This window comes from Diplotaxodon limnothrissa, linkage group LG10 (genome assembly GCF_057381915.1).
Source record: "Diplotaxodon limnothrissa isolate DT_005_m linkage group LG10, D_limnothrissa_male_GT1.1, whole genome shotgun sequence".
Taxonomy (NCBI): Eukaryota; Metazoa; Chordata; class Actinopteri; order Cichliformes; family Cichlidae; genus Diplotaxodon; species Diplotaxodon limnothrissa.
The window spans coordinates 7,041,030-7,064,157 of NC_140605.1; the positions used below are offsets into that span (position 1 = coordinate 7,041,030).

Consider the following 23,128-nt stretch of genomic DNA (forward strand, 5'->3'; position numbering starts at 1 on the left):
CTAATCTTGGCTTTTTCGTCATTTGTCTCATGTAACAGCCTGTTTACATGTTCCATCTTATTGAGCAGTTCAAGCTTTATGGTTTCCATTGAGTCTCGTTCTTCTTTTATATTTTGTTTCTTTTCTTCCAATATTTCAAATTGTTTCTTGATGTCAGACATCAACACCTTCAAATCCATTTTCTCTTTATTCAGCACCTCACTTTCTCTCTCCAGATCTTCTCTGTTGTGTCTCAGATCTTCTTTCACTTCATCAAGCTCTCGTTTGTCCAGTTCAAACTGCTGCTTCCATTCATTTTCTGTGCATTCTCTCTTGGTGACCATGTCTGAAAGGATACTTCTCACACCTTCCTTTTCTCTCTCTAACATTTCAGTGAAACAGCGAATGCTTTCTTTCAGTTCGTCTTGGGTTGGAAGTTTTTCTTCCAACACTGTTTGCAGCCTTGACCTGTTGTCAACATTTTGTAGTAATCTCTCCATTTTGGCTTTTATATCCTCCTTCAGTTGTTGAAGTTTCACTTTCAGAATCTCTAGCAATTTCATTTCATCCATGACTTGGTCTCCTCTCATTTCCATCTCAGACCGCTCTTCTTCCATATTTCTCCTTTCCTTCAACAACAGTTCTCGTTCTTTGGCAATGTCAGTCTTCATCTCTTTCATCTCTTCTTTTTCTTCACTCATGATTCCCTTTGCACGTTCAAGCTCTTCTTGCTTCTTCTTCAGATTCCTCATCAGACTCTCCACTTTTGCTCTTTCACTCTGTAATTCCTTTTTCATGATTTCCACTTCTTTTGTTTGACTTCTGAGGTCATCTTCCTTGACTTTTTCTTCATTATGTGTTAAGAAAATCTTGCTTAAAATGTCTTCAAGTCTTTCTTTTTCCGTTTGAACCTGAAGGATACAATTTTTAATCTTGGCTTTTTCGTCATTTGTCTCATGTAACAGCCTGTTTACATGTTCCATCTTATTGAGCAGTTCAAGCTTTATGGTTTCCATTGAGTCTCGTTCTTCTTTTATATTTTGTTTCTTTTCTTCCAATATTTCAAATTGTTTCTTGATGTCAGACATCAACACCTTCAAATCCATTTTCTCTTTATTCAGAACCTCACTTTCTCTCTCCAGATCTTCTCTGTCGTGTCTCAGATCTTCTTTCACTTTATCAAGCTCTCGTTTGTCCAGTTCAAACTGCTGCTTCCATTCATTTTCTGTGCATTCTCTCTTGGTGACCATTTCTGAAAGGATACTTCTCACACCTTCCTTTTCTCTCTCTAACATTTCAGTGAAACAGCGAATGCTTTCTTTCAGTTCGTCTTGGGTTGGAAGTTTTTCTTCCAACACTGTTTGCAGCCTTGACCTGTTGTCAACATTTTGTAGTAATCTCTCCATTTTGGCTTTTATATCCTCCTTCAGTTGTTGAAGTTTCACTTTCAGAATCTCTAGCAATTTCATTTCATCCATGACTTGGTCTCCTCTCATTTCCATCTCAGACCGCTCTTCTTCCATATTTCTCCTTTCCTTCAACAACAGTTCTCGTTCTTTGGCAATGTCAGTCTTCATCTCTTTCATCTCTTCTTTTTCTTCACTCATGATTCCCTTTGCACGTTCAAGCTCTTCTTGCTTCTTCTTCAGATTCCTCATCAGACTCTCCACTTTTGCTCTTTCACTCTGTAATTCCTTTTTCATGATTTCCACTTCTTTTGTTTGACTTCTGAGGTCATCTTCCTTGACTTTTTCTTCATTATGTGTTAAGAAAATCTTGCTTAAAATGTCTTCAAGTCTTTCTTTTTCCGTTTGAACCTGAAGGATACAATTTTTAATCTTGGCTTTTTCGTCATTTGTCTCATGTAACAGCCTGTTTACATGTTCCATCTTATTGAGCAGTTCAAGCTTTATGGTTTCCATTGAGTCTCGTTCTTCTTTTATATTTTGTTTCTTTTCTTCCAATATTTCAAATTGTTTCTTGATGTCAGACATCAACACCTTCAAATCCATTTTCTCTTTATTCAGAACCTCACTTTCTCTCTCCAGATCTTCTCTGTCGTGTCTCAGATCTTCTTTCACTTTATCAAGCTCTCGTTTGTCCAGTTCAAACTGCTGCTTCCATTCATTTTCTGTGCATTCTCTCTTGGTGACCATTTCTGAAAGGATACTTCTCACACCTTCCTTTTCTCTCTCTAACATTTCAGTGAAACAGCGAATGCTTTCTTTCAGTTCGTCTTGGGTTGGAAGTTTTTCTTCCAACACTGTTTGCAGCCTTGACCTGTTGTCAACATTTTGTAGTAATCTCTCCATTTTGGCTTTTATATCCTCCTTCAGTTGTTGAAGTTTCACTTTCAGAATCTCTAGCAATTTCATTTCATCCATGACTTGGTCTCCTCTCATTTCCATCTCAGACCGCTCTTCTTCCATATTTCTCCTTTCCTTCAACAACAGTTCTCGTTCTTTGGCAATGTCAGTCTTCATCTCTTTCATCTCTTCTTTTTCTTCACTCATGATTTCCTTTGCACGTTCAAGCTCTTCTTGCTTCTTCTTCAGATTCCTCATCAGACTCTCCACTTTTGCTCTTTCACTCTGTAATTCCTTTTTCATGATTTCCACTTCTTTTGTTTGACTTCTGAGTTCATCTTCCTTGACTTTTTCTTCATTATGTGTTAAGAAAATCTTGCTTAAAATGTCTTCAAGTCTTTCTTTTTCCGTTTGAACCTGAAGGATACAATTTTTAATCTTGGCTTTTTCGTCATTTGTCTCATGTAACAGCCTGTTTACATGTTCCATCTTATTGAGCAGTTCAAGCTTTATGGTTTCCATTGAGTCTCGTTCTTCTTTTATATTTTGTTTCTTTTCTTCCAATATTTCAAATTGTTTCTTGATGTCAGACATCAACACCTTCAAATCCATTTTCTCTTTATTCAGCACCTCACTTTCTCTCTCCAGATCTTCTCTGTCGTGTCTCAGATCTTCTTTCACTTCATCAAGCTCTCGTTTGTCCAGTTCAAACTGCTGCTTCCATTCATTTTCTGTGCTTTCTCTCTTGGTGACCATTTCTGAAAGGATACTTCTCACACCTTCCTTTTCTCTCTCTAACATTTCAGTGAAACAGCGAATGCTTTCTTTCAGTTCGTCTTGGGTTGGAAGTTTTTCTTCCAACACTGTTTGCAGCCTTGACCTGTTGTCAACATTTTGTAGTAATCTCTCCATTTTGGCTTTTATATCCTCCTTCAGTTGTTGAAGTTTCACTTTCAGAATCTCTAGCAATTTCATTTCATCCATGACTTGGTCTCCTCTCATTTCCATCTCAGACCGCTCTTCTTCCATATTTCTCCTTTCCTTCAACAACAGTTCTCGTTCTTTGGCAATGTCAGTCTTCATCTCTTTCATCTCTTCTTTTTCTTCACTCATGATTCCCTTTGCACGTTCAAGCTCTTCTTGCTTCTTCTTCAGATTCCTCATCAGACTCTCCACTTTTGCTCTTTCACTCTGTAATTCCTTTTTCATGATTTCCACTTCTTTTGTTTGACTTCTGAGGTCATCTTCCTTGACTTTTTCTTCATTATGTGTTAAGAAAATCTTGCTTAAAATGTCTTCAAGTCTTTCTTTTTCCGTTTGAACCTGAAGGATACAATTTTTAATCTTGGCTTTTTCGTCATTTGTCTCATGTAACAGCCTGTTTACATGTTCCATCTTATTGAGCAGTTCAAGCTTTATGGTTTCCATTGAGTCTCGTTCTTCTTTTATATTTTGTTTCTTTTCTTCCAATATTTCAAATTGTTTCATGATGTCAGACATCAACACCTTCAAATCCATTTTCTCTTTATTCAGCACCTCACTTTCTCTCTCCAGATCTTCTCTGTCGTGTCTCAGATCTTCTTTCACTTTATCAAGCTCTCGTTTGTCCAGTTCAAACTGCTGCTTCCATTCATTTTCTGTGCATTCTCTCTTGGTGACCATTTCTGAAAGGATACTTCTCACACCTTCCTTTTCTCTCTCTAACATTTCAGTGAAACAGCGAATGCTTTCTTTCAGTTCGTCTTGGGTTGGAAGTTTTTCTTCCAACACTGTTTGCAGCCTTGACCTGTTGTCAACATTTTGTAGTAATCTCTCCATTTTGGCTTTTATATCCTCCTTCAGTTGTTGAAGTTTCACTTTCAGAATCTCTAGCAATTTCATTTCATCCATGACTTGGTCTCCTCTCATTTCCATCTCAGACCGCTCTTCTTCCATATTTCTCCTTTCCTTCAACAACAGTTCTCGTTCTTTGGCAATGTCAGTCTTCATCTCTTTCATCTCTTCTTTTTCTTCACTCATGATTTCCTTTGCACGTTCAAGCTCTTCTTGCTTCTTCTTCAGATTCCTCATCAGACTCTCCACTTTTGCTCTTTCACTCTGTAATTCCTTTTTCATGATTTCCACTTCTTTTGTTTGACTTCTGAGTTCATCTTCCTTGACTTTTTCTTCATTATGTGTTAAGAAAATCTTGCTTAAAATGTCTTCAAGTCTTTCTTTTTCCGTTTGAACCTGAAGGATACAATTTTTAATCTTGGCTTTTTCGTCATTTGTCTCATGTAACAGCCTGTTTACATGTTCCATCTTATTGAGCAGTTCAAGCTTTATGGTTTCCATTGAGTCTCGTTCTTCTTTTATATTTTGTTTCTTTTCTTCCAATATTTCAAATTGTTTCTTGATGTCAGACATCAACACCTTCAAATCCATTTTCTCTTTATTCAGCACCTCACTTTCTCTCTCCAGATCTTCTCTGTCGTGTCTCAGATCTTCTTTCACTTCATCAAGCTCTCGTTTGTCCAGTTCAAACTGCTGCTTCCATTCATTTTCTGTGCTTTCTCTCTTGGTGACCATTTCTGAAAGGATACTTCTCACACCTTCCTTTTCTCTCTCTAACATTTCAGTGAAACAGCGAATGCTTTCTTTCAGTTCGTCTTGGGTTGGAAGTTTTTCTTCCAACACTGTTTGCAGCCTTGACCTGTTGTCAACATTTTGTAGTAATCTCTCCATTTTGGCTTTTATATCCTCCTTCAGTTGTTGAAGTTTCACTTTCAGAATCTCTAGCAATTTCATTTCATCCATGACTTGGTCTCCTCTCATTTCCATCTCAGACCGCTCTTCTTCCATATTTCTCCTTTCCTTCAACAACAGTTCTCGTTCTTTGGCAATGTCAGTCTTCATCTCTTTCATCTCTTCTTTTTCTTCACTCATGATTCCCTTTGCACGTTCAAGCTCTTCTTGCTTCTTCTTCAGATTCCTCATCAGACTCTCCACTTTTGCTCTTTCACTCTGTAATTCCTTTTTCATGATTTCCACTTCTTTTGTTTGTCTTCTGAGGCCATCTTCCTTGACTTTTTCTTCATTATGTGTTAAGAAAATCTTGCTTAAAATGTCTTCAAGTCTTTCTTTTTCCGTTTGAACCTGAAGGATACAATTTTTAATCTTGGCTTTTTCGTCATTTGTCTCATGTAACAGCCTGTTTACATGTTCCATCTTATTGAGCAGTTCAAGCTTTATGGTTTCCATTGAGTCTCGTTCTTCTTTTATATTTTGTTTCTTTTCTTCCAATATTTCAAATTGTTTCATGATGTCAGACATCAACACCTTCAAATCCATTTTCTCTTTATTCAGCACCTCACTTTCTCTCTCCAGATCTCCTCTGTCGTGTCTCAGATCTTCTTTCACTTTATCAAGCTCTCGTTTGTCCAGTTCAAACTGCTGCTTCCATTCATTTTCTGTGCATTCTCTCTTGGTGACCATTTCTGAAAGGATACTTCTCACACCTTCCTTTTCTCTCTCTAACATTTCAGTGAAACAGCGAATGCTTTCTTTCAGTTCGTCTTGGGTTGGAAGTTTTTCTTCCAACACTGTTTGCAGCCTTGACCTGTTGTCAACATTTTGTAGTAATCTCTCCATTTTGGCTTTTATATCCTCCTTCAGTTGTTGAAGTTTCACTTTCAGAATCTCTAGCAATTTCATTTCATCCATGACTTGGTCTCCTCTCATTTCCATCTCAGACCGCTCTTCTTCCATATTTCTCCTTTCCTTCAACAACAGTTCTCGTTCTTTGGCAATGTCAGTCTTCATCTCTTTCATCTCTTCTTTTTCTTCACTCATGATTCCCTTTGCACGTTCAAGCTCTTCTTGCTTCTTCTTCAGATTCCTCATCAGACTCTCCACTTTTGCTCTTTCACTCTGTAATTCCTTTTTCATGATTTCCACTTCTTTTGTTTGACTTCTGAGGTCATCTTCCTTGACTTTTTCTTCATTATGTGTTAAGAAAATCTTGCTTAAAATGTCTTCAAGTCTTTCTTTTTCCGTTTGAACCTGAAGGATACAATTTTTAATCTTGGCTTTTTCGTCATTTGTCTCATGTAACAGCCTGTTTACATGTTCCATCTTATTGAGCAGTTCAAGCTTTATGGTTTCCATTGAGTCTCGTTCTTCTTTTATATTTTGTTTCTTTTCTTCCAATATTTCAAATTGTTTCATGATGTCAGACATCAACACCTTCAAATCCATTTTCTCTTTATTCAGCACCTCACTTTCTCTCTCCAGATCTTCTCTGTCGTGTCTCAGATCTTCTTTCACTTTATCAAGCTCTCGTTTGTCCAGTTCAAACTGCTGCTTCCATTCATTTTCTGTGCATTCTCTCTTGGTGACCATTTCTGAAAGGATACTTCTCACACCTTCCTTTTCTCTCTCTAACATTTCAGTGAAACAGCGAATGCTTTCTTTCAGTTCGTCTTGGGTTGGAAGTTTTTCTTCCAACACTGTTTGCAGCCTTGACCTGTTGTCAACATTTTGTAGTAATCTCTCCATTTTGGCTTTTATATCCTCCTTCAGTTGTTGAAGTTTCACTTTCAGAATCTCTAGCAATTTCATTTCATCCATGACTTGGTCTCCTCTCATTTCCATCTCAGACCGCTCTTCTTCCATATTTCTCCTTTCCTTCAACAACAGTTCTCGTTCTTTGGCAATGTCAGTCTTCATCTCTTTCATCTCTTCTTTTTCTTCACTCATGATTTCCTTTGCACGTTCAAGCTCTTCTTGCTTCTTCTTCAGATTCCTCATCAGACTCTCCACTTTTGCTCTTTCACTCTGTAATTCCTTTTTCATGATTTCCACTTCTTTTGTTTGTCTTCTGAGGTCATCTTCCTTGACTTTTTCTTTATTATGTGTTAAGAAAATCTTGCTTAAAATGTCTTCAAGTCTTTCTTTTTCCGTTTGAACCTGAAGGATACAATTTCTAATCTTGGCTTTTTCGTCATTTGTCTCATGTAACAGCCTGTTTACATGTTCCATCTTATTGAGCAGTTCAAGCTTTATGGTTTCCATTGAGTCTCGTTCTTCTTTTATATTTTGTTTCTTTTCTTCCAATATTTCAAATTGTTTCATGATGTCAGACATCAACACCTTCAAATCCATTTTCTCTTTATTCAGCACCTCACTTTCTCTCTCCAGATCTTCTCTGTCGTGTCTCAGATCTTCTTTCACTTTATCAAGCTCTCGTTTGTCCAGTTCAAACTGCTGCTTCCATTCATTTTCTGTGCATTCTCTCTTGGTGACCATTTCTGAAAGGATACTTCTCACACCTTCCTTTTCTCTCTCTAACATTTCAGTGAAACAGCGAATGCTTTCTTTCAGTTCGTCTTGGGTTGGAAGTTTTTCTTCCAACACTGTTTGCAGCCTTGACCTGTTGTCAACATTTTGTAGTAATCTCTCCATTTTGGCTTTTATATCCTCCTTCAGTTGTTGAAGTTTCACTTTCAGAATCTCTAGCAATTTCATTTCATCCATGACTTGGTCTCCTCTCATTTCCATCTCAGACCGCTCTTCTTCCATATTTCTCCTTTCCTTCAACAACAGTTCTCGTTCTTTGGCAATGTCAGTCTTCATCTCTTTCATCTCTTCTTTTTCTTCACTCATGATTTCCTTTGCACGTTCAAGCTCTTCTTGCTTCTTCTTCAGATTCCTCATCAGACTCTCCACTTTTGCTCTTTCACTCTGTAATTCCTTTTTCATGATTTCCACTTCTTTTGTTTGACTTCTGAGTTCATCTTCCTTGACTTTTTCTTCATTATGTGTTAAGAAAATCTTGCTTAAAATGTCTTCAAGTCTTTCTTTTTCCGTTTGAACCTGAAGGATACAATTTTTAATCTTGGCTTTTTCGTCATTTGTCTCATGTAACAGCCTGTTTACATGTTCCATCTTATTGAGCAGTTCAAGCTTTATGGTTTCCATTGAGTCTCGTTCTTCTTTTATATTTTGTTTCTTTTCTTCCAATATTTCAAATTGTTTCTTGATGTCAGACATCAACACCTTCAAATCCATTTTCTCTTTATTCAGCACCTCACTTTCTCTCTCCAGATCTTCTCTGTCGTGTCTCAGATCTTCTTTCACTTCATCAAGCTCTCGTTTGTCCAGTTCAAACTGCTGCTTCCATTCATTTTCTGTGCTTTCTCTCTTGGTGACCATTTCTGAAAGGATACTTCTCACACCTTCCTTTTCTCTCTCTAACATTTCAGTGAAACAGCGAATGCTTTCTTTCAGTTCGTCTTGGGTTGGAAGTTTTTCTTCCAACACTGTTTGCAGCCTTGACCTGTTGTCAACATTTTGTAGTAATCTCTCCATTTTGGCTTTTATATCCTCCTTCAGTTGTTGAAGTTTCACTTTCAGAATCTCTAGCAATTTCATTTCATCCATGACTTGGTCTCCTCTCATTTCCATCTCAGACCGCTCTTCTTCCATATTTCTCCTTTCCTTCAACAACAGTTCTCGTTCTTTGGCAATGTCAGTCTTCATCTCTTTCATCTCTTCTTTTTCTTCACTCATGATTCCCTTTGCACGTTCAAGCTCTTCTTGCTTCTTCTTCAGATTCCTCATCAGACTCTCCACTTTTGCTCTTTCACTCTGTAATTCCTTTTTCATGATTTCCACTTCTTTTGTTTGTCTTCTGAGGCCATCTTCCTTGACTTTTTCTTCATTATGTGTTAAGAAAATCTTGCTTAAAATGTCTTCAAGTCTTTCTTTTTCCGTTTGAACCTGAAGGATACAATTTTTAATCTTGGCTTTTTCGTCATTTGTCTCATGTAACAGCCTGTTTACATGTTCCATCTTATTGAGCAGTTCAAGCTTTATGGTTTCCATTGAGTCTCGTTCTTCTTTTATATTTTGTTTCTTTTCTTCCAATATTTCAAATTGTTTCATGATGTCAGACATCAACACCTTCAAATCCATTTTCTCTTTATTCAGCACCTCACTTTCTCTCTCCAGATCTTCTCTGTCGTGTCTCAGATCTTCTTTCACTTTATCAAGCTCTCGTTTGTCCAGTTCAAACTGCTTCTTCCATTCATTTTCTGTGCATTCTCTCTTGGTGACCATTTCTGAAAGGATACTTCTCACACCTTCCTTTTCTCTCTCTAACATTTCAGTGAAACAGCGAATGCTTTCTTTCAGTTCGTCTTGGGTTGGAAGTTTTTCTTCCAACACTGTTTGCAGCCTTGACCTGTTGTCAACATTTTGTAGTAATCTCTCCATTTTGGCTTTTATATCCTCCTTCAGTTGTTGAAGTTTCACTTTCAGAATCTCTAGCAATTTCATTTCATCCATGACTTGGTCTCCTCTCATTTCCATCTCAGACCGCTCTTCTTCCATATTTCTCCTTTCCTTCAACAACAGTTCTCGTTCTTTGGCAATGTCAGTCTTCATCTCTTTCATCTCTTCTTTTTCTTCACTCATGATTCCCTTTGCACGTTCAAGCTCTTCTTGCTTCTTCTTCAGATTCCTCATCAGACTCTCCACTTTTGCTCTTTCACTCTGTAATTCCTTTTTCATGATTTCCACTTCTTTTGTTTGACTTCTGAGGTCATCTTCCTTGACTTTTTCTTCATTATGTGTTAAGAAAATCTTGCTTAAAATGTCTTCAAGTCTTTCTTTTTCCGTTTGAACCTGAAGGATACAATTTTTAATCTTGGCTTTTTCGTCATTTGTCTCATGTAACAGCCTGTTTACATGTTCCATCTTATTGAGCAGTTCAAGCTTTATGGTTTCCATTGAGTCTCGTTCTTCTTTTATATTTTGTTTCTTTTCTTCCAATATTTCAAATTGTTTCATGATGTCAGACATCAACACCTTCAAATCCATTTTCTCTTTATTCAGCACCTCACTTTCTCTCTCCAGATCTTCTCTGTCGTGTCTCAGATCTTCTTTCACTTTATCAAGCTCTCGTTTGTCCAGTTCAAACTGCTGCTTCCATTCATTTTCTGTGCATTCTCTCTTGGTGACCATTTCTGAAAGGATACTTCTCACACCTTCCTTTTCTCTCTCTAACATTTCAGTGAAACAGCGAATGCTTTCTTTCAGTTCGTCTTGGGTTGGAAGTTTTTCTTCCAACACTGTTTGCAGCCTTGACCTGTTGTCAACATTTTGTAGTAATCTCTCCATTTTGGCTTTTATATCCTCCTTCAGTTGTTGAAGTTTCACTTTCAGAATCTCTAGCAATTTCATTTCATCCATGACTTGGTCTCCTCTCATTTCCATCTCAGACCGCTCTTCTTCCATATTTCTCCTTTCCTTCAACAACAGTTCTCGTTCTTTGGCAATGTCAGTCTTCATCTCTTTCATCTCTTCTTTTTCTTCACTCATGATTTCCTTTGCACGTTCAAGCTCTTCTTGCTTCTTCTTCAGATTCCTCATCAGACTCTCCACTTTTGCTCTTTCACTCTGTAATTCCTTTTTCATGATTTCCACTTCTTTTGTTTGTCTTCTGAGGTCATCTTCCTTGACTTTTTCTTTATTATGTGTTAAGAAAATCTTGCTTAAAATGTCTTCAAGTCTTTCTTTTTCCGTTTGAACCTGAAGGATACAATTTCTAATCTTGGCTTTTTCGTCATTTGTCTCATGTAACAGCCTGTTTACATGTTCCATCTTATTGAGCAGTTCAAGCTTTATGGTTTCCATTGAGTCTCGTTCTTCTTTTATATTTTGTTTCTTTTCTTCCAATATTTCAAATTGTTTCTTGATGTCAGACATCAACACCTTCAAATCCATTTTCTCTTTATTCAGCACCTCACTTTCTCTCTCCAGATCTTCTCTGTCGTGTCTCAGATCTTCTTTCACTTTATCAAGCTCTCGTTTGTCCAGTTCAAACTGCTGCTTCCATTCATTTTCTGTGCATTCTCTCTTGGTGACCATTTCTGAAAGGATACTTCTCACACCTTCCTTTTCTCTCTCTAACATTTCAGTGAAACAGCGAATGCTTTCTTTCAGTTCGTCTTGGGTTGGAAGTTTTTCTTCCAACACTGTTTGCAGCCTTGACCTGTTGTCAACATTTTGTAGTAATCTCTCCATTTTGGCTTTTATATCCTCCTTCAGTTGTTGAAGTTTCACTTTCAGAATCTCTAGCAATTTCATTTCATCCATGACTTGGTCTCCTCTCATTTCCATCTCAGACCGCTCTTCTTCCATATTTCTCCTTTCCTTCAACAACAGTTCTCGTTCTTTGGCAATGTCAGTCTTCATCTCTTTCATCTCTTCTTTTTCTTCACTCATGATTTCCTTTGCACGTTCAAGCTCTTCTTGCTTCTTCTTCAGATTCCTCATCAGACTCTCCACTTTTGCTCTTTCACTCTGTAATTCCTTTTTCATGATTTCCACTTCTTTTGTTTGTCTTCTGAGGCCATCTTCCTTGACTTTTTCTTCATTATGTGTTAAGAAAATCTTGCTTAAAATGTCTTCAAGTCTTTCTTTTTCCATTTGAACCTGAAGGATACAATTTCTAATCTTGGCTTTTTCGTCATTTGTCTCATGTAACAGCCTGTTTACATGTTCCATCTTATTGAGCAGTTCAAGCTTTATGGTTTCCATTGAGTCTCGTTCTTCTTTTATATTTTGTTTCTTTTCTTCCAATATTTCAAATTGTTTCTTGATGTCAGACATCAACACCTTCAAATCCATTTTCTCTTTATTCAGCACCTCACTTTCTCTCTCCAGATCTTCTCTGTTGTGTCTCAGATCTTCTTTCACTTCATCAAGCTCTCGTTTGTCCAGTTCAAACTGCTGCTTCCATTCATTTTCTGTGCTTTCTCTCTTGGTGACCATTTCTGAAAGGATACTTCTCACACCTTCCTTTTCTCTCTCTAACATTTCAGTGAAACAGCGAATGCTTTCTTTCAGTTCGTCTTGGGTTGGAAGTTTTTCTTCCAACACTGTTTGCAGCCTTGACCTGTTGTCAACATTTTGTAGTAATCTCTCCATTTTGGCTTTTATATCCTCCTTCAGTTGTTGAAGTTTCACTTTCAGAATCTCTAGCAATTTCATTTCATCCATGACTTGGTCTCCTCTCATTTCCATCTCAGACCGCTCTTCTTCCATATTTCTCCTTTCCTTCAACAACAGTTCTCGTTCTTTGGCAATGTCAGTCTTCATCTCTTTCATCTCTTCTTTTTCTTCACTCATGATTTCCTTTGCACGTTCAAGCTCTTCTTGCTTCTTCTTCAGATTCCTCATCAGACTCTCCACTTTTGCTCTTTCACTCTGTAATTCCTTTTTCATGATTTCCACTTCTTTTGTTTGACTTCTGAGTTCATCTTCCTTGACTTTTTCTTCATTATGTGTTAAGAAAATCTTGCTTAAAATGTCTTCAAGTCTTTCTTTTTCCGTTTGAACCTGAAGGATACAATTTTTAATCTTGGCTTTTTCGTCATTTGTCTCATGTAACAGCCTGTTTACATGTTCCATCTTATTGAGCAGTTCAAGCTTTATGGTTTCCATTGAGTCTCGTTCTTCTTTTATATTTTGTTTCTTTTCTTCCAATATTTCAAATTGTTTCTTGATGTCAGACATCAACACCTTCAAATCCATTTTCTCTTTATTCAGCACCTCACTTTCTCTCTCCAGATCTTCTCTGTCGTGTCTCAGATCTTCTTTCACTTCATCAAGCTCTCGTTTGTCCAGTTCAAACTGCTGCTTCCATTCATTTTCTGTGCTTTCTCTCTTGGTGACCATTTCTGAAAGGATACTTCTCACACCTTCCTTTTCTCTCTCTAACATTTCAGTGAAACAGCGAATGCTTTCTTTCAGTTCGTCTTGGGTTGGAAGTTTTTCTTCCAACACTGTTTGCAGCCTTGACCTGTTGTCAACATTTTGTAGTAATCTCTCCATTTTGGCTTTTATATCCTCCTTCAGTTGTTGAAGTTTCACTTTCAGAATCTCTAGCAATTTCATTTCATCCATGACTCGGTCTCCTCTCATTTCCATCTCAGACCGCTCTTCTTCCATATTTCTCCTTTCCTTCAACAACAGTTCTCGTTCTTTGGCAATGTCAGTCTTCATCTCTTTCATCTCTTCTTTTTCTTCACTCATGATTCCCTTTGCACGTTCAAGCTCTTCTTGCTTCTTCTTCAGATTCCTCATCAGACTCTCCACTTTTGCTCTTTCACTCTGTAATTCCTTTTTCATGATTTCCACTTCTTTTGTTTGACTTCTGAGGTCATCTTCCTTGACTTTTTCTTCATTATGTGTTAAGAAAATCTTGCTTAAAATGTCTTCAAGTCTTTCTTTTTCCGTTTGAACCTGAAGGATACAATTTTTAATCTTGGCTTTTTCGTCATTTGTCTCATGTAACAGCCTGTTTACATGTTCCATCTTATTGAGCAGTTCAAGCTTTATGGTTTCCATTGAGTCTCGTTCTTCTTTTATATTTTGTTTCTTTTCTTCCAATATTTCAAATTGTTTCATGATGTCAGACATCAACACCTTCAAATCCATTTTCTCTTTATTCAGCACCTCACTTTCTCTCTCCAGATCTCCTCTGTCGTGTCTCAGATCTTCTTTCACTTTATCAAGCTCTCGTTTGTCCAGTTCAAACTGCTGCTTCCATTCATTTTCTGTGCATTCTCTCTTGGTGACCATTTCTGAAAGGATACTTCTCACACCTTCCTTTTCTCTCTCTAACATTTCAGTGAAACAGCGAATGCTTTCTTTCAGTTCGTCTTGGGTTGGAAGTTTTTCTTCCAACACTGTTTGCAGCCTTGACCTGTTGTCAACATTTTGTAGTAATCTCTCCATTTTGGCTTTTATATCCTCCTTCAGTTGTTGAAGTTTCACTTTCAGAATCTCTAGCAATTTCATTTCATCCATGACTTGGTCTCCTCTCATTTCCATCTCAGACCGCTCTTCTTCCATATTTCTCCTTTCCTTCAACAACAGTTCTCGTTCTTTGGCAATGTCAGTCTTCATCTCTTTCATCTCTTCTTTTTCTTCACTCATGATTTCCTTTGCACGTTCAAGCTCTTCTTGCTTCTTCTTCAGATTCCTCATCAGACTCTCCACTTTTGCTCTTTCACTCTGTAATTCCTTTTTCATGATTTCCACTTCTTTTGTTTGTCTTCTGAGGTCATCTTCCTTGACTTTTTCTTTATTATGTGTTAAGAAAATCTTGCTTAAAATGTCTTCAAGTCTTTCTTTTTCCGTTTGAACCTGAAGGATACAATTTCTAATCTTGGCTTTTTCGTCATTTGTCTCATGTAACAGCCTGTTTACATGTTCCATCTTATTGAGCAGTTCAAGCTTTATGGTTTCCATTGAGTCTCGTTCTTCTTTTATATTTTGTTTCTTTTCTTCCAATATTTCAAATTGTTTCTTGATGTCAGACATCAACACCTTCAAATCCATTTTCTCTTTATTCAGCACCTCACTTTCTCTCTCCAGATCTTCTCTGTCGTGTCTCAGATCTTCTTTCACTTTATCAAGCTCTCGTTTGTCCAGTTCAAACTGCTGCTTCCATTCATTTTCTGTGCATTCTCTCTTGGTGACCATTTCTGAAAGGATACTTCTCACACCTTCCTTTTCTCTCTCTAACATTTCAGTGAAACAGCGAATGCTTTCTTTCAGTTCGTCTTGGGTTGGAAGTTTTTCTTCCAACACTGTTTGCAGCCTTGACCTGTTGTCAACATTTTGTAGTAATCTCTCCATTTTGGCTTTTATATCCTCCTTCAGTTGTTGAAGTTTCACTTTCAGAATCTCTAGCAATTTCATTTCATCCATGACTTGGTGTCCTCTCATTTCCATCTCAGACCGCTCTTCTTCCATATTTCTCCTTTCCTTCAACAACAGTTCTCGTTCTTTGGCAATGTCAGTCTTCATCTCTTTCATCTCTTCTTTTTCTTCACTCATGATTTCCTTTGCACGTTCAAGCTCTTCTTGCTTCTTCTTCAGATTCCTCATCAGACTCTCCACTTTTGCTCTTTCACTCTGTAATTCCTTTTTCATGATTTCCACTTCTTTTGTTTGTCTTCTGAGGCCATCTTCCTTGACTTTTTCTTCATTATGTGTTAAGAAAATCTTGCTTAAAATGTCTTCAAGTCTTTCTTTTTCCATTTGAACCTGAAGGATACAATTTCTAATCTTGGCTTTTTCGTCATTTGTCTCATGTAACAGCCTGTTTACATGTTCCATCTTATTGAGCAGTTCAAGCTTTATGGTTTCCATTGAGTCTCGTTCTTCTTTTATATTTTGTTTCTTTTCTTCCAATATTTCAAATTGTTTCTTGATGTCAGACATCAACACCTTCAAATCCATTTTCTCTTTATTCAGCACCTCACTTTCTCTCTCCAGATCTTCTCTGTTGTGTCTCAGATCTTCTTTCACTTCATCAAGCTCTCGTTTGTCCAGTTCAAACTGCTGCTTCCATTCATTTTCTGTGCATTCTCTCTTGGTGACCATGTCTGAAAGGATACTTCTCACACCTTCCTTTTCTCTCTCTAACATTTCAGTGAAACAGCGAATGCTTTCTTTCAGTTCGTCTTGGGTTGGAAGTTTTTCTTCCAACACTGTTTGCAGCCTTGACCTGTTGTCAACATTTTGTAGTAATCTCTCCATTTTGGCTTTTATATCCTCCTTCAGTTGTTGAAGTTTCACTTTCAGAATCTCTAGCAATTTCATTTCATCCATGACTTGGTCTCCTCTCATTTCCATCTCAGACCGCTCTTCTTCCATATTTCTCCTTTCCTTCAACAACAGTTCTCGTTCTTTGGCAATGTCAGTCTTCATCTCTTTCATCTCTTCTTTTTCTTCACTCATGATTCCCTTTGCACGTTCAAGCTCTTCTTGCTTCTTCTTCAGATTCCTCATCAGACTCTCCACTTTTGCTCTTTCACTCTGTAATTCCTTTTTCATGATTTCCACTTCTTTTGTTTGACTTCTGAGGTCATCTTCCTTGACTTTTTCTTCATTATGTGTTAAGAAAATCTTGCTTAAAATGTCTTCAAGTCTTTCTTTTTCCGTTTGAACCTGAAGGATACAATTTTTAATCTTGGCTTTTTCGTCATTTGTCTCATGTAACAGCCTGTTTACATGTTCCATCTTATTGAGCAGTTCAAGCTTTATGGTTTCCATTGAGTCTCGTTCTTCTTTTATATTTTGTTTCTTTTCTTCCAATATTTCAAATTGTTTCTTGATGTCAGACATCAACACCTTCAAATCCATTTTCTCTTTATTCAGAACCTCACTTTCTCTCTCCAGATCTTCTCTGTCGTGTCTCAGATCTTCTTTCACTTTATCAAGCTCTCGTTTGTCCAGTTCAAACTGCTGCTTCCATTCATTTTCTGTGCATTCTCTCTTGGTGACCATTTCTGAAAGGATACTTCTCACACCTTCCTTTTCTCTCTCTAACATTTCAGTGAAACAGCGAATGCTTTCTTTCAGTTCGTCTTGGGTTGGAAGTTTTTCTTCCAACACTGTTTGCAGCCTTGACCTGTTGTCAACATTTTGTAGTAATCTCTCCATTTTGGCTTTTATATCCTCCTTCAGTTGTTGAAGTTTCACTTTCAGAATCTCTAGCAATTTAATTTCATCCATGACTTGGTCTCCTCTCATTTCCATCTCAGACCGCTCTTCTTCCATATTTCTCCTTTCCTTCAACAACAGTTCTCGTTCTTTGGCAATGTCAGTCTTCATCTCTTTCATCTCTTCTTTTTCTTCACTCATGATTCCCTTTGCACGTTCAAGCTCTTCTTGCTTCTTCTTCAGATTCCTCATCAGACTCTCCACTTTTGCTCTTTCACTCTGTAATTCCTTTTTCATGATTTCCACTTCTTTTGTTTGTCTTCTGAGGTCATCTTCCTTGACTTTTTCTTCATTATGTGTTAAGAAAATCTTGCTTAAAATGTCTTCAAGTCTTTCTTTTTCCGTTTGAACCTGAAGGATACAATTTTTAATCTTGGCTTTTTCGTCATTTGTCTCATGTAACAGCCTGTTTACATGTTCCATCTTATTGAGCAGTTCAAGCTTTATGGTTTCCATTGAGTCTCGTTCTTCTTTTATATTTTGTTTCTTTTCTTCCAATATTTCAAATTGTTTCTTGATGTCAGACATCAACACCTTCAAATCCATTTTCTCTTTATTCAGCACCTCACTTTCTCTCTCCAGATCTTCTCTGTCGTGTCTCAGATCTTCTTTCACTTTATCAAGCTCTCGTTTGTCCAGTTCAAACTGCTTCTTCCATTCATTTTCTGTGCATTCTCTCTTGGTGACCATTTCTGAAAGGATACTTCTCACACCTTCCTTTTCTCTCTCTAACATTTCAGTGAAACAGCGAATGCTTTCTTTCAGTTCGTCTTGGGTTGGAAGTTTTTCTTCCAACACTGTTTGCAGCCTTGACCTGTTGTCAACATTTTGTAGTAATCTCTCCATTTTGGCTTTTATATCCTCCTTCAGTTGTTGAAGTTTCACTTTCAGAATCTCTAGCAATTTCATTTCATCCATGACTTGGTCTCCTCTCATTTCCATCTCAGACCGCTCTTCTTCCATATTTCTCCTTTCCTTCAACAACAGTTCTCGTTCTTTGGCAATGTCAGTCTTCATCTCTTTCATCTCTTCTTTTTCTTCACTCATGATTCCCTTTGCACGTTCAAGCTCTTCTTGCTTCTTCTTCAGATTCCTCATCAGACTCTCCACTTTTGCTCTTTCACTCTGTAATTCCTTTTTCATGATTTCCACTTCTTTTGTTTGTCTTCTGAGGCCATCTTCCTTGACTTTTTCTTCATTATGTGTTAAGAAAATCTTGCTTAAAATGTCTTCAAGTCTTTCTTTTTCCGTTTGAACCTGAAGGATACAATTTCTAATCTTGGCTTTTTCGTCATTTGTCTCATGTAACAGCCTGTTTACATGTTCCATCTTATTGAGCAGTTCAAGCTTTATGGTTTCCATTGAGTCTCGTTCTTCTTTTATATTTTGTTTCTTTTCTTCCAATATTTCAAATTGTTTCTTGATGTCAGACATCAACACCTTCAAATCCATTTTCTCTTTATTCAGCACCTCACTTTCTCTCTCCAGATCTTCTCTGTTGTGTCTCAGATCTTCTTTCACTTCATCAAGCTCTCGTTTGTCCAGTTCAAACTGCTGCTTCCATTCATTTTCTGTGCATTCTCTCTTGGTGACCATGTCTGAAAGGATACTTCTCACACCTTCCTTTTCTCTCTCTAACATTTCAGTGAAACAGCGAATGCTTTCTTTCAGTTCGTCTTGGGTTGGAAGTTTTTCTTCCAACACTGTTTGCAGCCTTGACCTGTTGTCAACATTTTGTAGTAATCTCTCCATTTTGGCTTTTATATCCTCCTTCAGTTGTTGAAGTTTCACTTTCAGAATCTCTAGCAATTTCATTTCATCCATGACTTGGTCTCCTCTCATTTCCATCTCAGACCGCTCTTCTTCCATATTTCTCCTTTCCTTCAACAACAGTTCTCGTTCTTTGGCAATGTCAGTCTTCATCTCTTTCATCTCTTCTTTTTCTTCACTCATGATTCCCTTTGCACGTTCAAGCTCTTCTTGCTTCTTCTTCAGATTCCTCATCAGACTCTCCACTTTTGCTCTTTCACTCTGTAATTCCTTTTTCATGATTTCCACTTCTTTTGTTTGACTTCTGAGGTCATCTTCCTTGACTTTTTCTTCATTATGTGTTAAGAAAATCTTGCTTAAAATGTCTTCAAGTCTTTCTTTTTCCGTTTGAACCTGAAGGATACAATTTTTAATCTTGGCTTTTTCGTCATTTGTCTCATGTAACAGCCTGTTTACATGTTCCATCTTATTGAGCAGTTCAAGCTTTATGGTTTCCATTGAGTCTCGTTCTTCTTTTATATTTTGTTTCTTTTCTTCCAATATTTCAAATTGTTTCTTGATGTCAGACATCAACACCTTCAAATCCATTTTCTCTTTATTCAGAACCTCACTTTCTCTCTCCAGATCTTCTCTGTCGTGTCTCAGATCTTCTTTCACTTTATCAAGCTCTCGTTTGTCCAGTTCAAACTGCTGCTTCCATTCATTTTCTGTGCATTCTCTCTTGGTGACCATTTCTGAAAGGATACTTCTCACACCTTCCTTTTCTCTCTCTAACATTTCAGTGAAACAGCGAATGCTTTCTTTCAGTTCGTCTTGGGTTGGAAGTTTTTCTTCCAACACTGTTTGCAGCCTTGACCTGTTGTCAACATTTTGTAGTAATCTCTCCATTTTGGCTTTTATATCCTCCTTCAGTTGTTGAAGTTTCACTTTCAGAATCTCTAGCAATTTCATTTCATCCATGACTTGGTCTCCTCTCATTTCCATCTCAGACCGCTCTTCTTCCATATTTCTCCTTTCCTTCAACAACAGTTCTCGTTCTTTGGCAATGTCAGTCTTCATCTCTTTCATCTCTTCTTTTTCTTCACTCATGATTCCCTTTGCACGTTCAAGCTCTTCTTGCTTCTTCTTCAGATTCCTCATCAGACTCTCCACTTTTGCTCTTTCACTCTGTAATTCCTTTTTCATGATTTCCACTTCTTTTGTTTGTCTTCTGAGGTCATCTTCCTTGACTTTTTCTTCATTATGTGTTAAGAAAATCTTGCTTAAAATGTCTTCAAGTCTTTCTTTTTCCGTTTGAACCTGAAGGATACAATTTTTAATCTTGGCTTTTTCGTCATTTGTCTCATGTAACAGCCTGTTTACATGTTCCATCTTATTGAGCAGTTCAAGCTTTATGGTTTCCATTGAGTCTCGTTCTTCTTTTATATTTTGTTTCTTTTCTTCCAATATTTCAAATTGTTTCTTGATGTCAGACATCAACACCTTCAAATCCATTTTCTCTTTATTCAGCACCTCACTTTCTCTCTCCAGATCTTCTCTGTCGTGTCTCAGATCTTCTTTCACTTTATCAAGCTCTCGTTTGTCCAGTTCAAACTGCTTCTTCCATTCATTTTCTGTGCATTCTCTCTTGGTGACCATTTCTGAAAGGATACTTCTCACACCTTCCTTTTCTCTCTCTAACATTTCAGTGAAACAGCGAATGCTTTCTTTCAGTTCGTCTTGGGTTGGAAGTTTTTCTTCCAACACTGTTTGCAGCCTTGACCTGTTGTCAACATTTTGTAGTAATCTCTCCATTTTGGCTTTTATATCCTCCTTCAGTTGTTGAAGTTTCACTTTCAGAATCTCTAGCAATTTCATTTCATCCATGACTTGGTCTCCTCTCATTTCCATCTCAGACCGCTCTTCTTCCATATTTCTCCTTTCCTTCAACAACAGTTCTCGTTCTTTGGCAATGTCAGTCTTCATCTCTTTCATCTCTTCTTTTTCTTCACTCATGATTCCCTTTGCACGTTCAAGCTCTTCTTGCTTCTTCTTCAGATTCCTCATCAGACTCTCCACTTTTGCTCTTTCACTCTGTAATTCCTTTTTCATGATTTCCACTTCTTTTGTTTGACTTCTGAGGTCATCTTCCTTGACTTTTTCTTCATTATGTGTTAAGAAAATCTTGCTTAAAATGTCTTCAAGTCTTTCTTTTTCCGTTTGAACCTGAAGGATACAATTTTTAATCTTGGCTTTTTCGTCATTTGTCTCATGTAACAGCCTGTTTACATGTTCCATCTTATTGAGCAGTTCAAGCTTTATGGTTTCCATTGAGTCTCGTTCTTCTTTTATATTTTGTTTCTTTTCTTCCAATATTTCAAATTGTTTCTTGATGTCAGACATCAACACCTTCAAATCCATTTTCTCTTTATTCAACACCTCACTTTCTCTCTCCAGATCTTCTCTGTCATGTTTCAGATCTTCTTTCACTTTATCAAGTTCTCGTTTGTCCAGTTCAAACTGCTTCTTCCATTCATTTTCTGTGCATTCTCTCTTGGTGACCATGTCTGAAAGGATACTTCTCACACCTTCCTTTTCTCTCTCTAACATTTCAGTGAAACAGCGAATGCTTTCTTTCAGTTCGTCTTGGGTTGGAAGTTTTTCTTCCAACACTGTTTGCAGCCTTGACCTGTTGTCAACATTTTGTAGTAATCTCTCCATTTTGGCTTTTATATCCTCCTTCAGTTGTTGAAGTTTCACTTTCAGAATCTCTAGCAATTTCATTTCATCCATGACTTGGTCTCCTCTCATTTCCATCTCAGACCGCTCTTCTTCCATATTTCTCCTTTCCTTCAACAACAGTTCTCGTTCTTTGGCAATGTCAATCTTCATCTCTTTCATCTCTTCTTTTTCTTCACTCATGATTCCCTTTGCACGTTCAAGCTCTTCTTGCTTCTTCTTCAGATTCCTCATCAGACTCTCCACTTTTGCTCTTTCACTCTGTAATTCCTTTTTCATGATTTCCACTTCTTTTGTTTGTCTTCTGAGGCCATCTTCCTTGACTTTTTCTTCATTATGTGTTAAGAAAATCTTGCTTAAAATGTCTTCAAGTCTTTCTTTTTCCGTTTGAACCTGAAGGATACAATTTCTAATCTTGGCTTTTTCGTCATTTGTCTCATGTAACAGCCTGTTTACATGTTCCATCTTATTGAGCAGTTCAAGCTTTATGGTTTCCACTGAGTCTCGTTCTTCTTTTATATTTTGTTTCTTTTCTTCCAATATTTCAAATTGTTTCTTGATGTCAGACATCAACACCTTCAAATCCATTTTCTCTTTATTCAACACCTCACTTTCTCTCTCCAGATCTTCTCTGTCATGTTTCAGATCTTCTTTCACTTTATCAAGTTCTCGTTTGTCCAGTTCAAACTGCTTCTTCCATTCATTTTCTGTGCATTCTCTCTTGGTGACCATGTCTGAAAGGATACTTCTCACACCTTCCTTTTCTCTCTCTAACATTTCAGTGAAACAGCGAATGCTTTCTTTCAGTTCGTCTTGGGTTGGAAGTTTTTCTTCCAACACTGTTTGCAGCCTTGACCTGTTGTCAACATTTTGTAGTAATCTCTCCATTTTGGCTTTTATATCCTCCTTCAGTTGTTGAAGTTTCACTTTCAGAATCTCTAGCAATTTCATTTCATCCATGACTTGGTCTCCTCTCATTTCCATCTCAGACCGCTCTTCTTCCATATTTCTCCTTTCCTTCAACAACAGTTCTCGTTCTTTGGCAATGTCAGTCTTCATCTCTTTCATCTCTTCTTTTTCTTCACTCATGATTTCCTTTGCACGTTCAAGCTCTTCTTGCTTCTTCTTCAGATTCCTCATCAGACTCTCCACTTTTGCTCTTTCACTCTGTAATTCCTTTTTCATGATTTCCACTTCTTTTGTTTGTCTTCTGAGGTCATCTTCCTTGACTTTTTCTTCATTATGTGTTAAGAAAATCTTGCTTAAAATGTCTTCAAGTCTTTCTTTTTCCGTTTGAACCTGAAGGATACAATTTTTAATCTTGGCTTTTTCGTCATTTGTCTCATGTAACAGCCTGTTTACATGTTCCATCTTATTGAGCAGTTCAAGCTTTATGGTTTCCATTGAGTCTCGTTCTTCTTTTATATTTTGTTTCTTTTCTTCCAATATTTCAAATTGTTTCTTGATGTCAGACATCAACACCTTCAAATCCATTTTCTCTTTATTCAGCACCTCACTTTCTCTCTCCAGATCTTCTCTGTCGTGTCTCAGATCTTCTTTCACTTTATCAAGCTCTCGTTTGTCCAGTTCAAACTGCTTCTTCCATTCATTTTCTGTGCATTCTCTCTTGGTGACCATGTCTGAAAGGATACTTCTCACACCTTCCTTTTCTCTCTCTAACATTTCAGTGAAACAGCGAATGCTTTCTTTCAGTTCGTCTTGGGTTGGAAGTTTTTCTTCCAACACTGTTTGCAGCCTTGACCTGTTGTCAACATTTTGTAGTAATCTCTCCA

General features: G+C 37.4%; 1 protein-coding gene across 1 annotated transcript in view; it reads right to left on the reverse strand.

Annotated features, from left to right (window-relative positions):
- Positions 1–23,128, reverse strand: part of LOC146623808 (uncharacterized) — a 34,099-nt gene that overhangs the window by 3,513 nt on the left and 7,458 nt on the right. Inside the window, exon 2 of the mRNA XM_085364846.1 lies at positions 48–23,097. Coding sequence (XP_085220972.1) covers positions 48–23,097 — 23,050 coding nt within the window. The remainder of the gene's footprint in view (positions 1–47; positions 23,098–23,128) is intronic.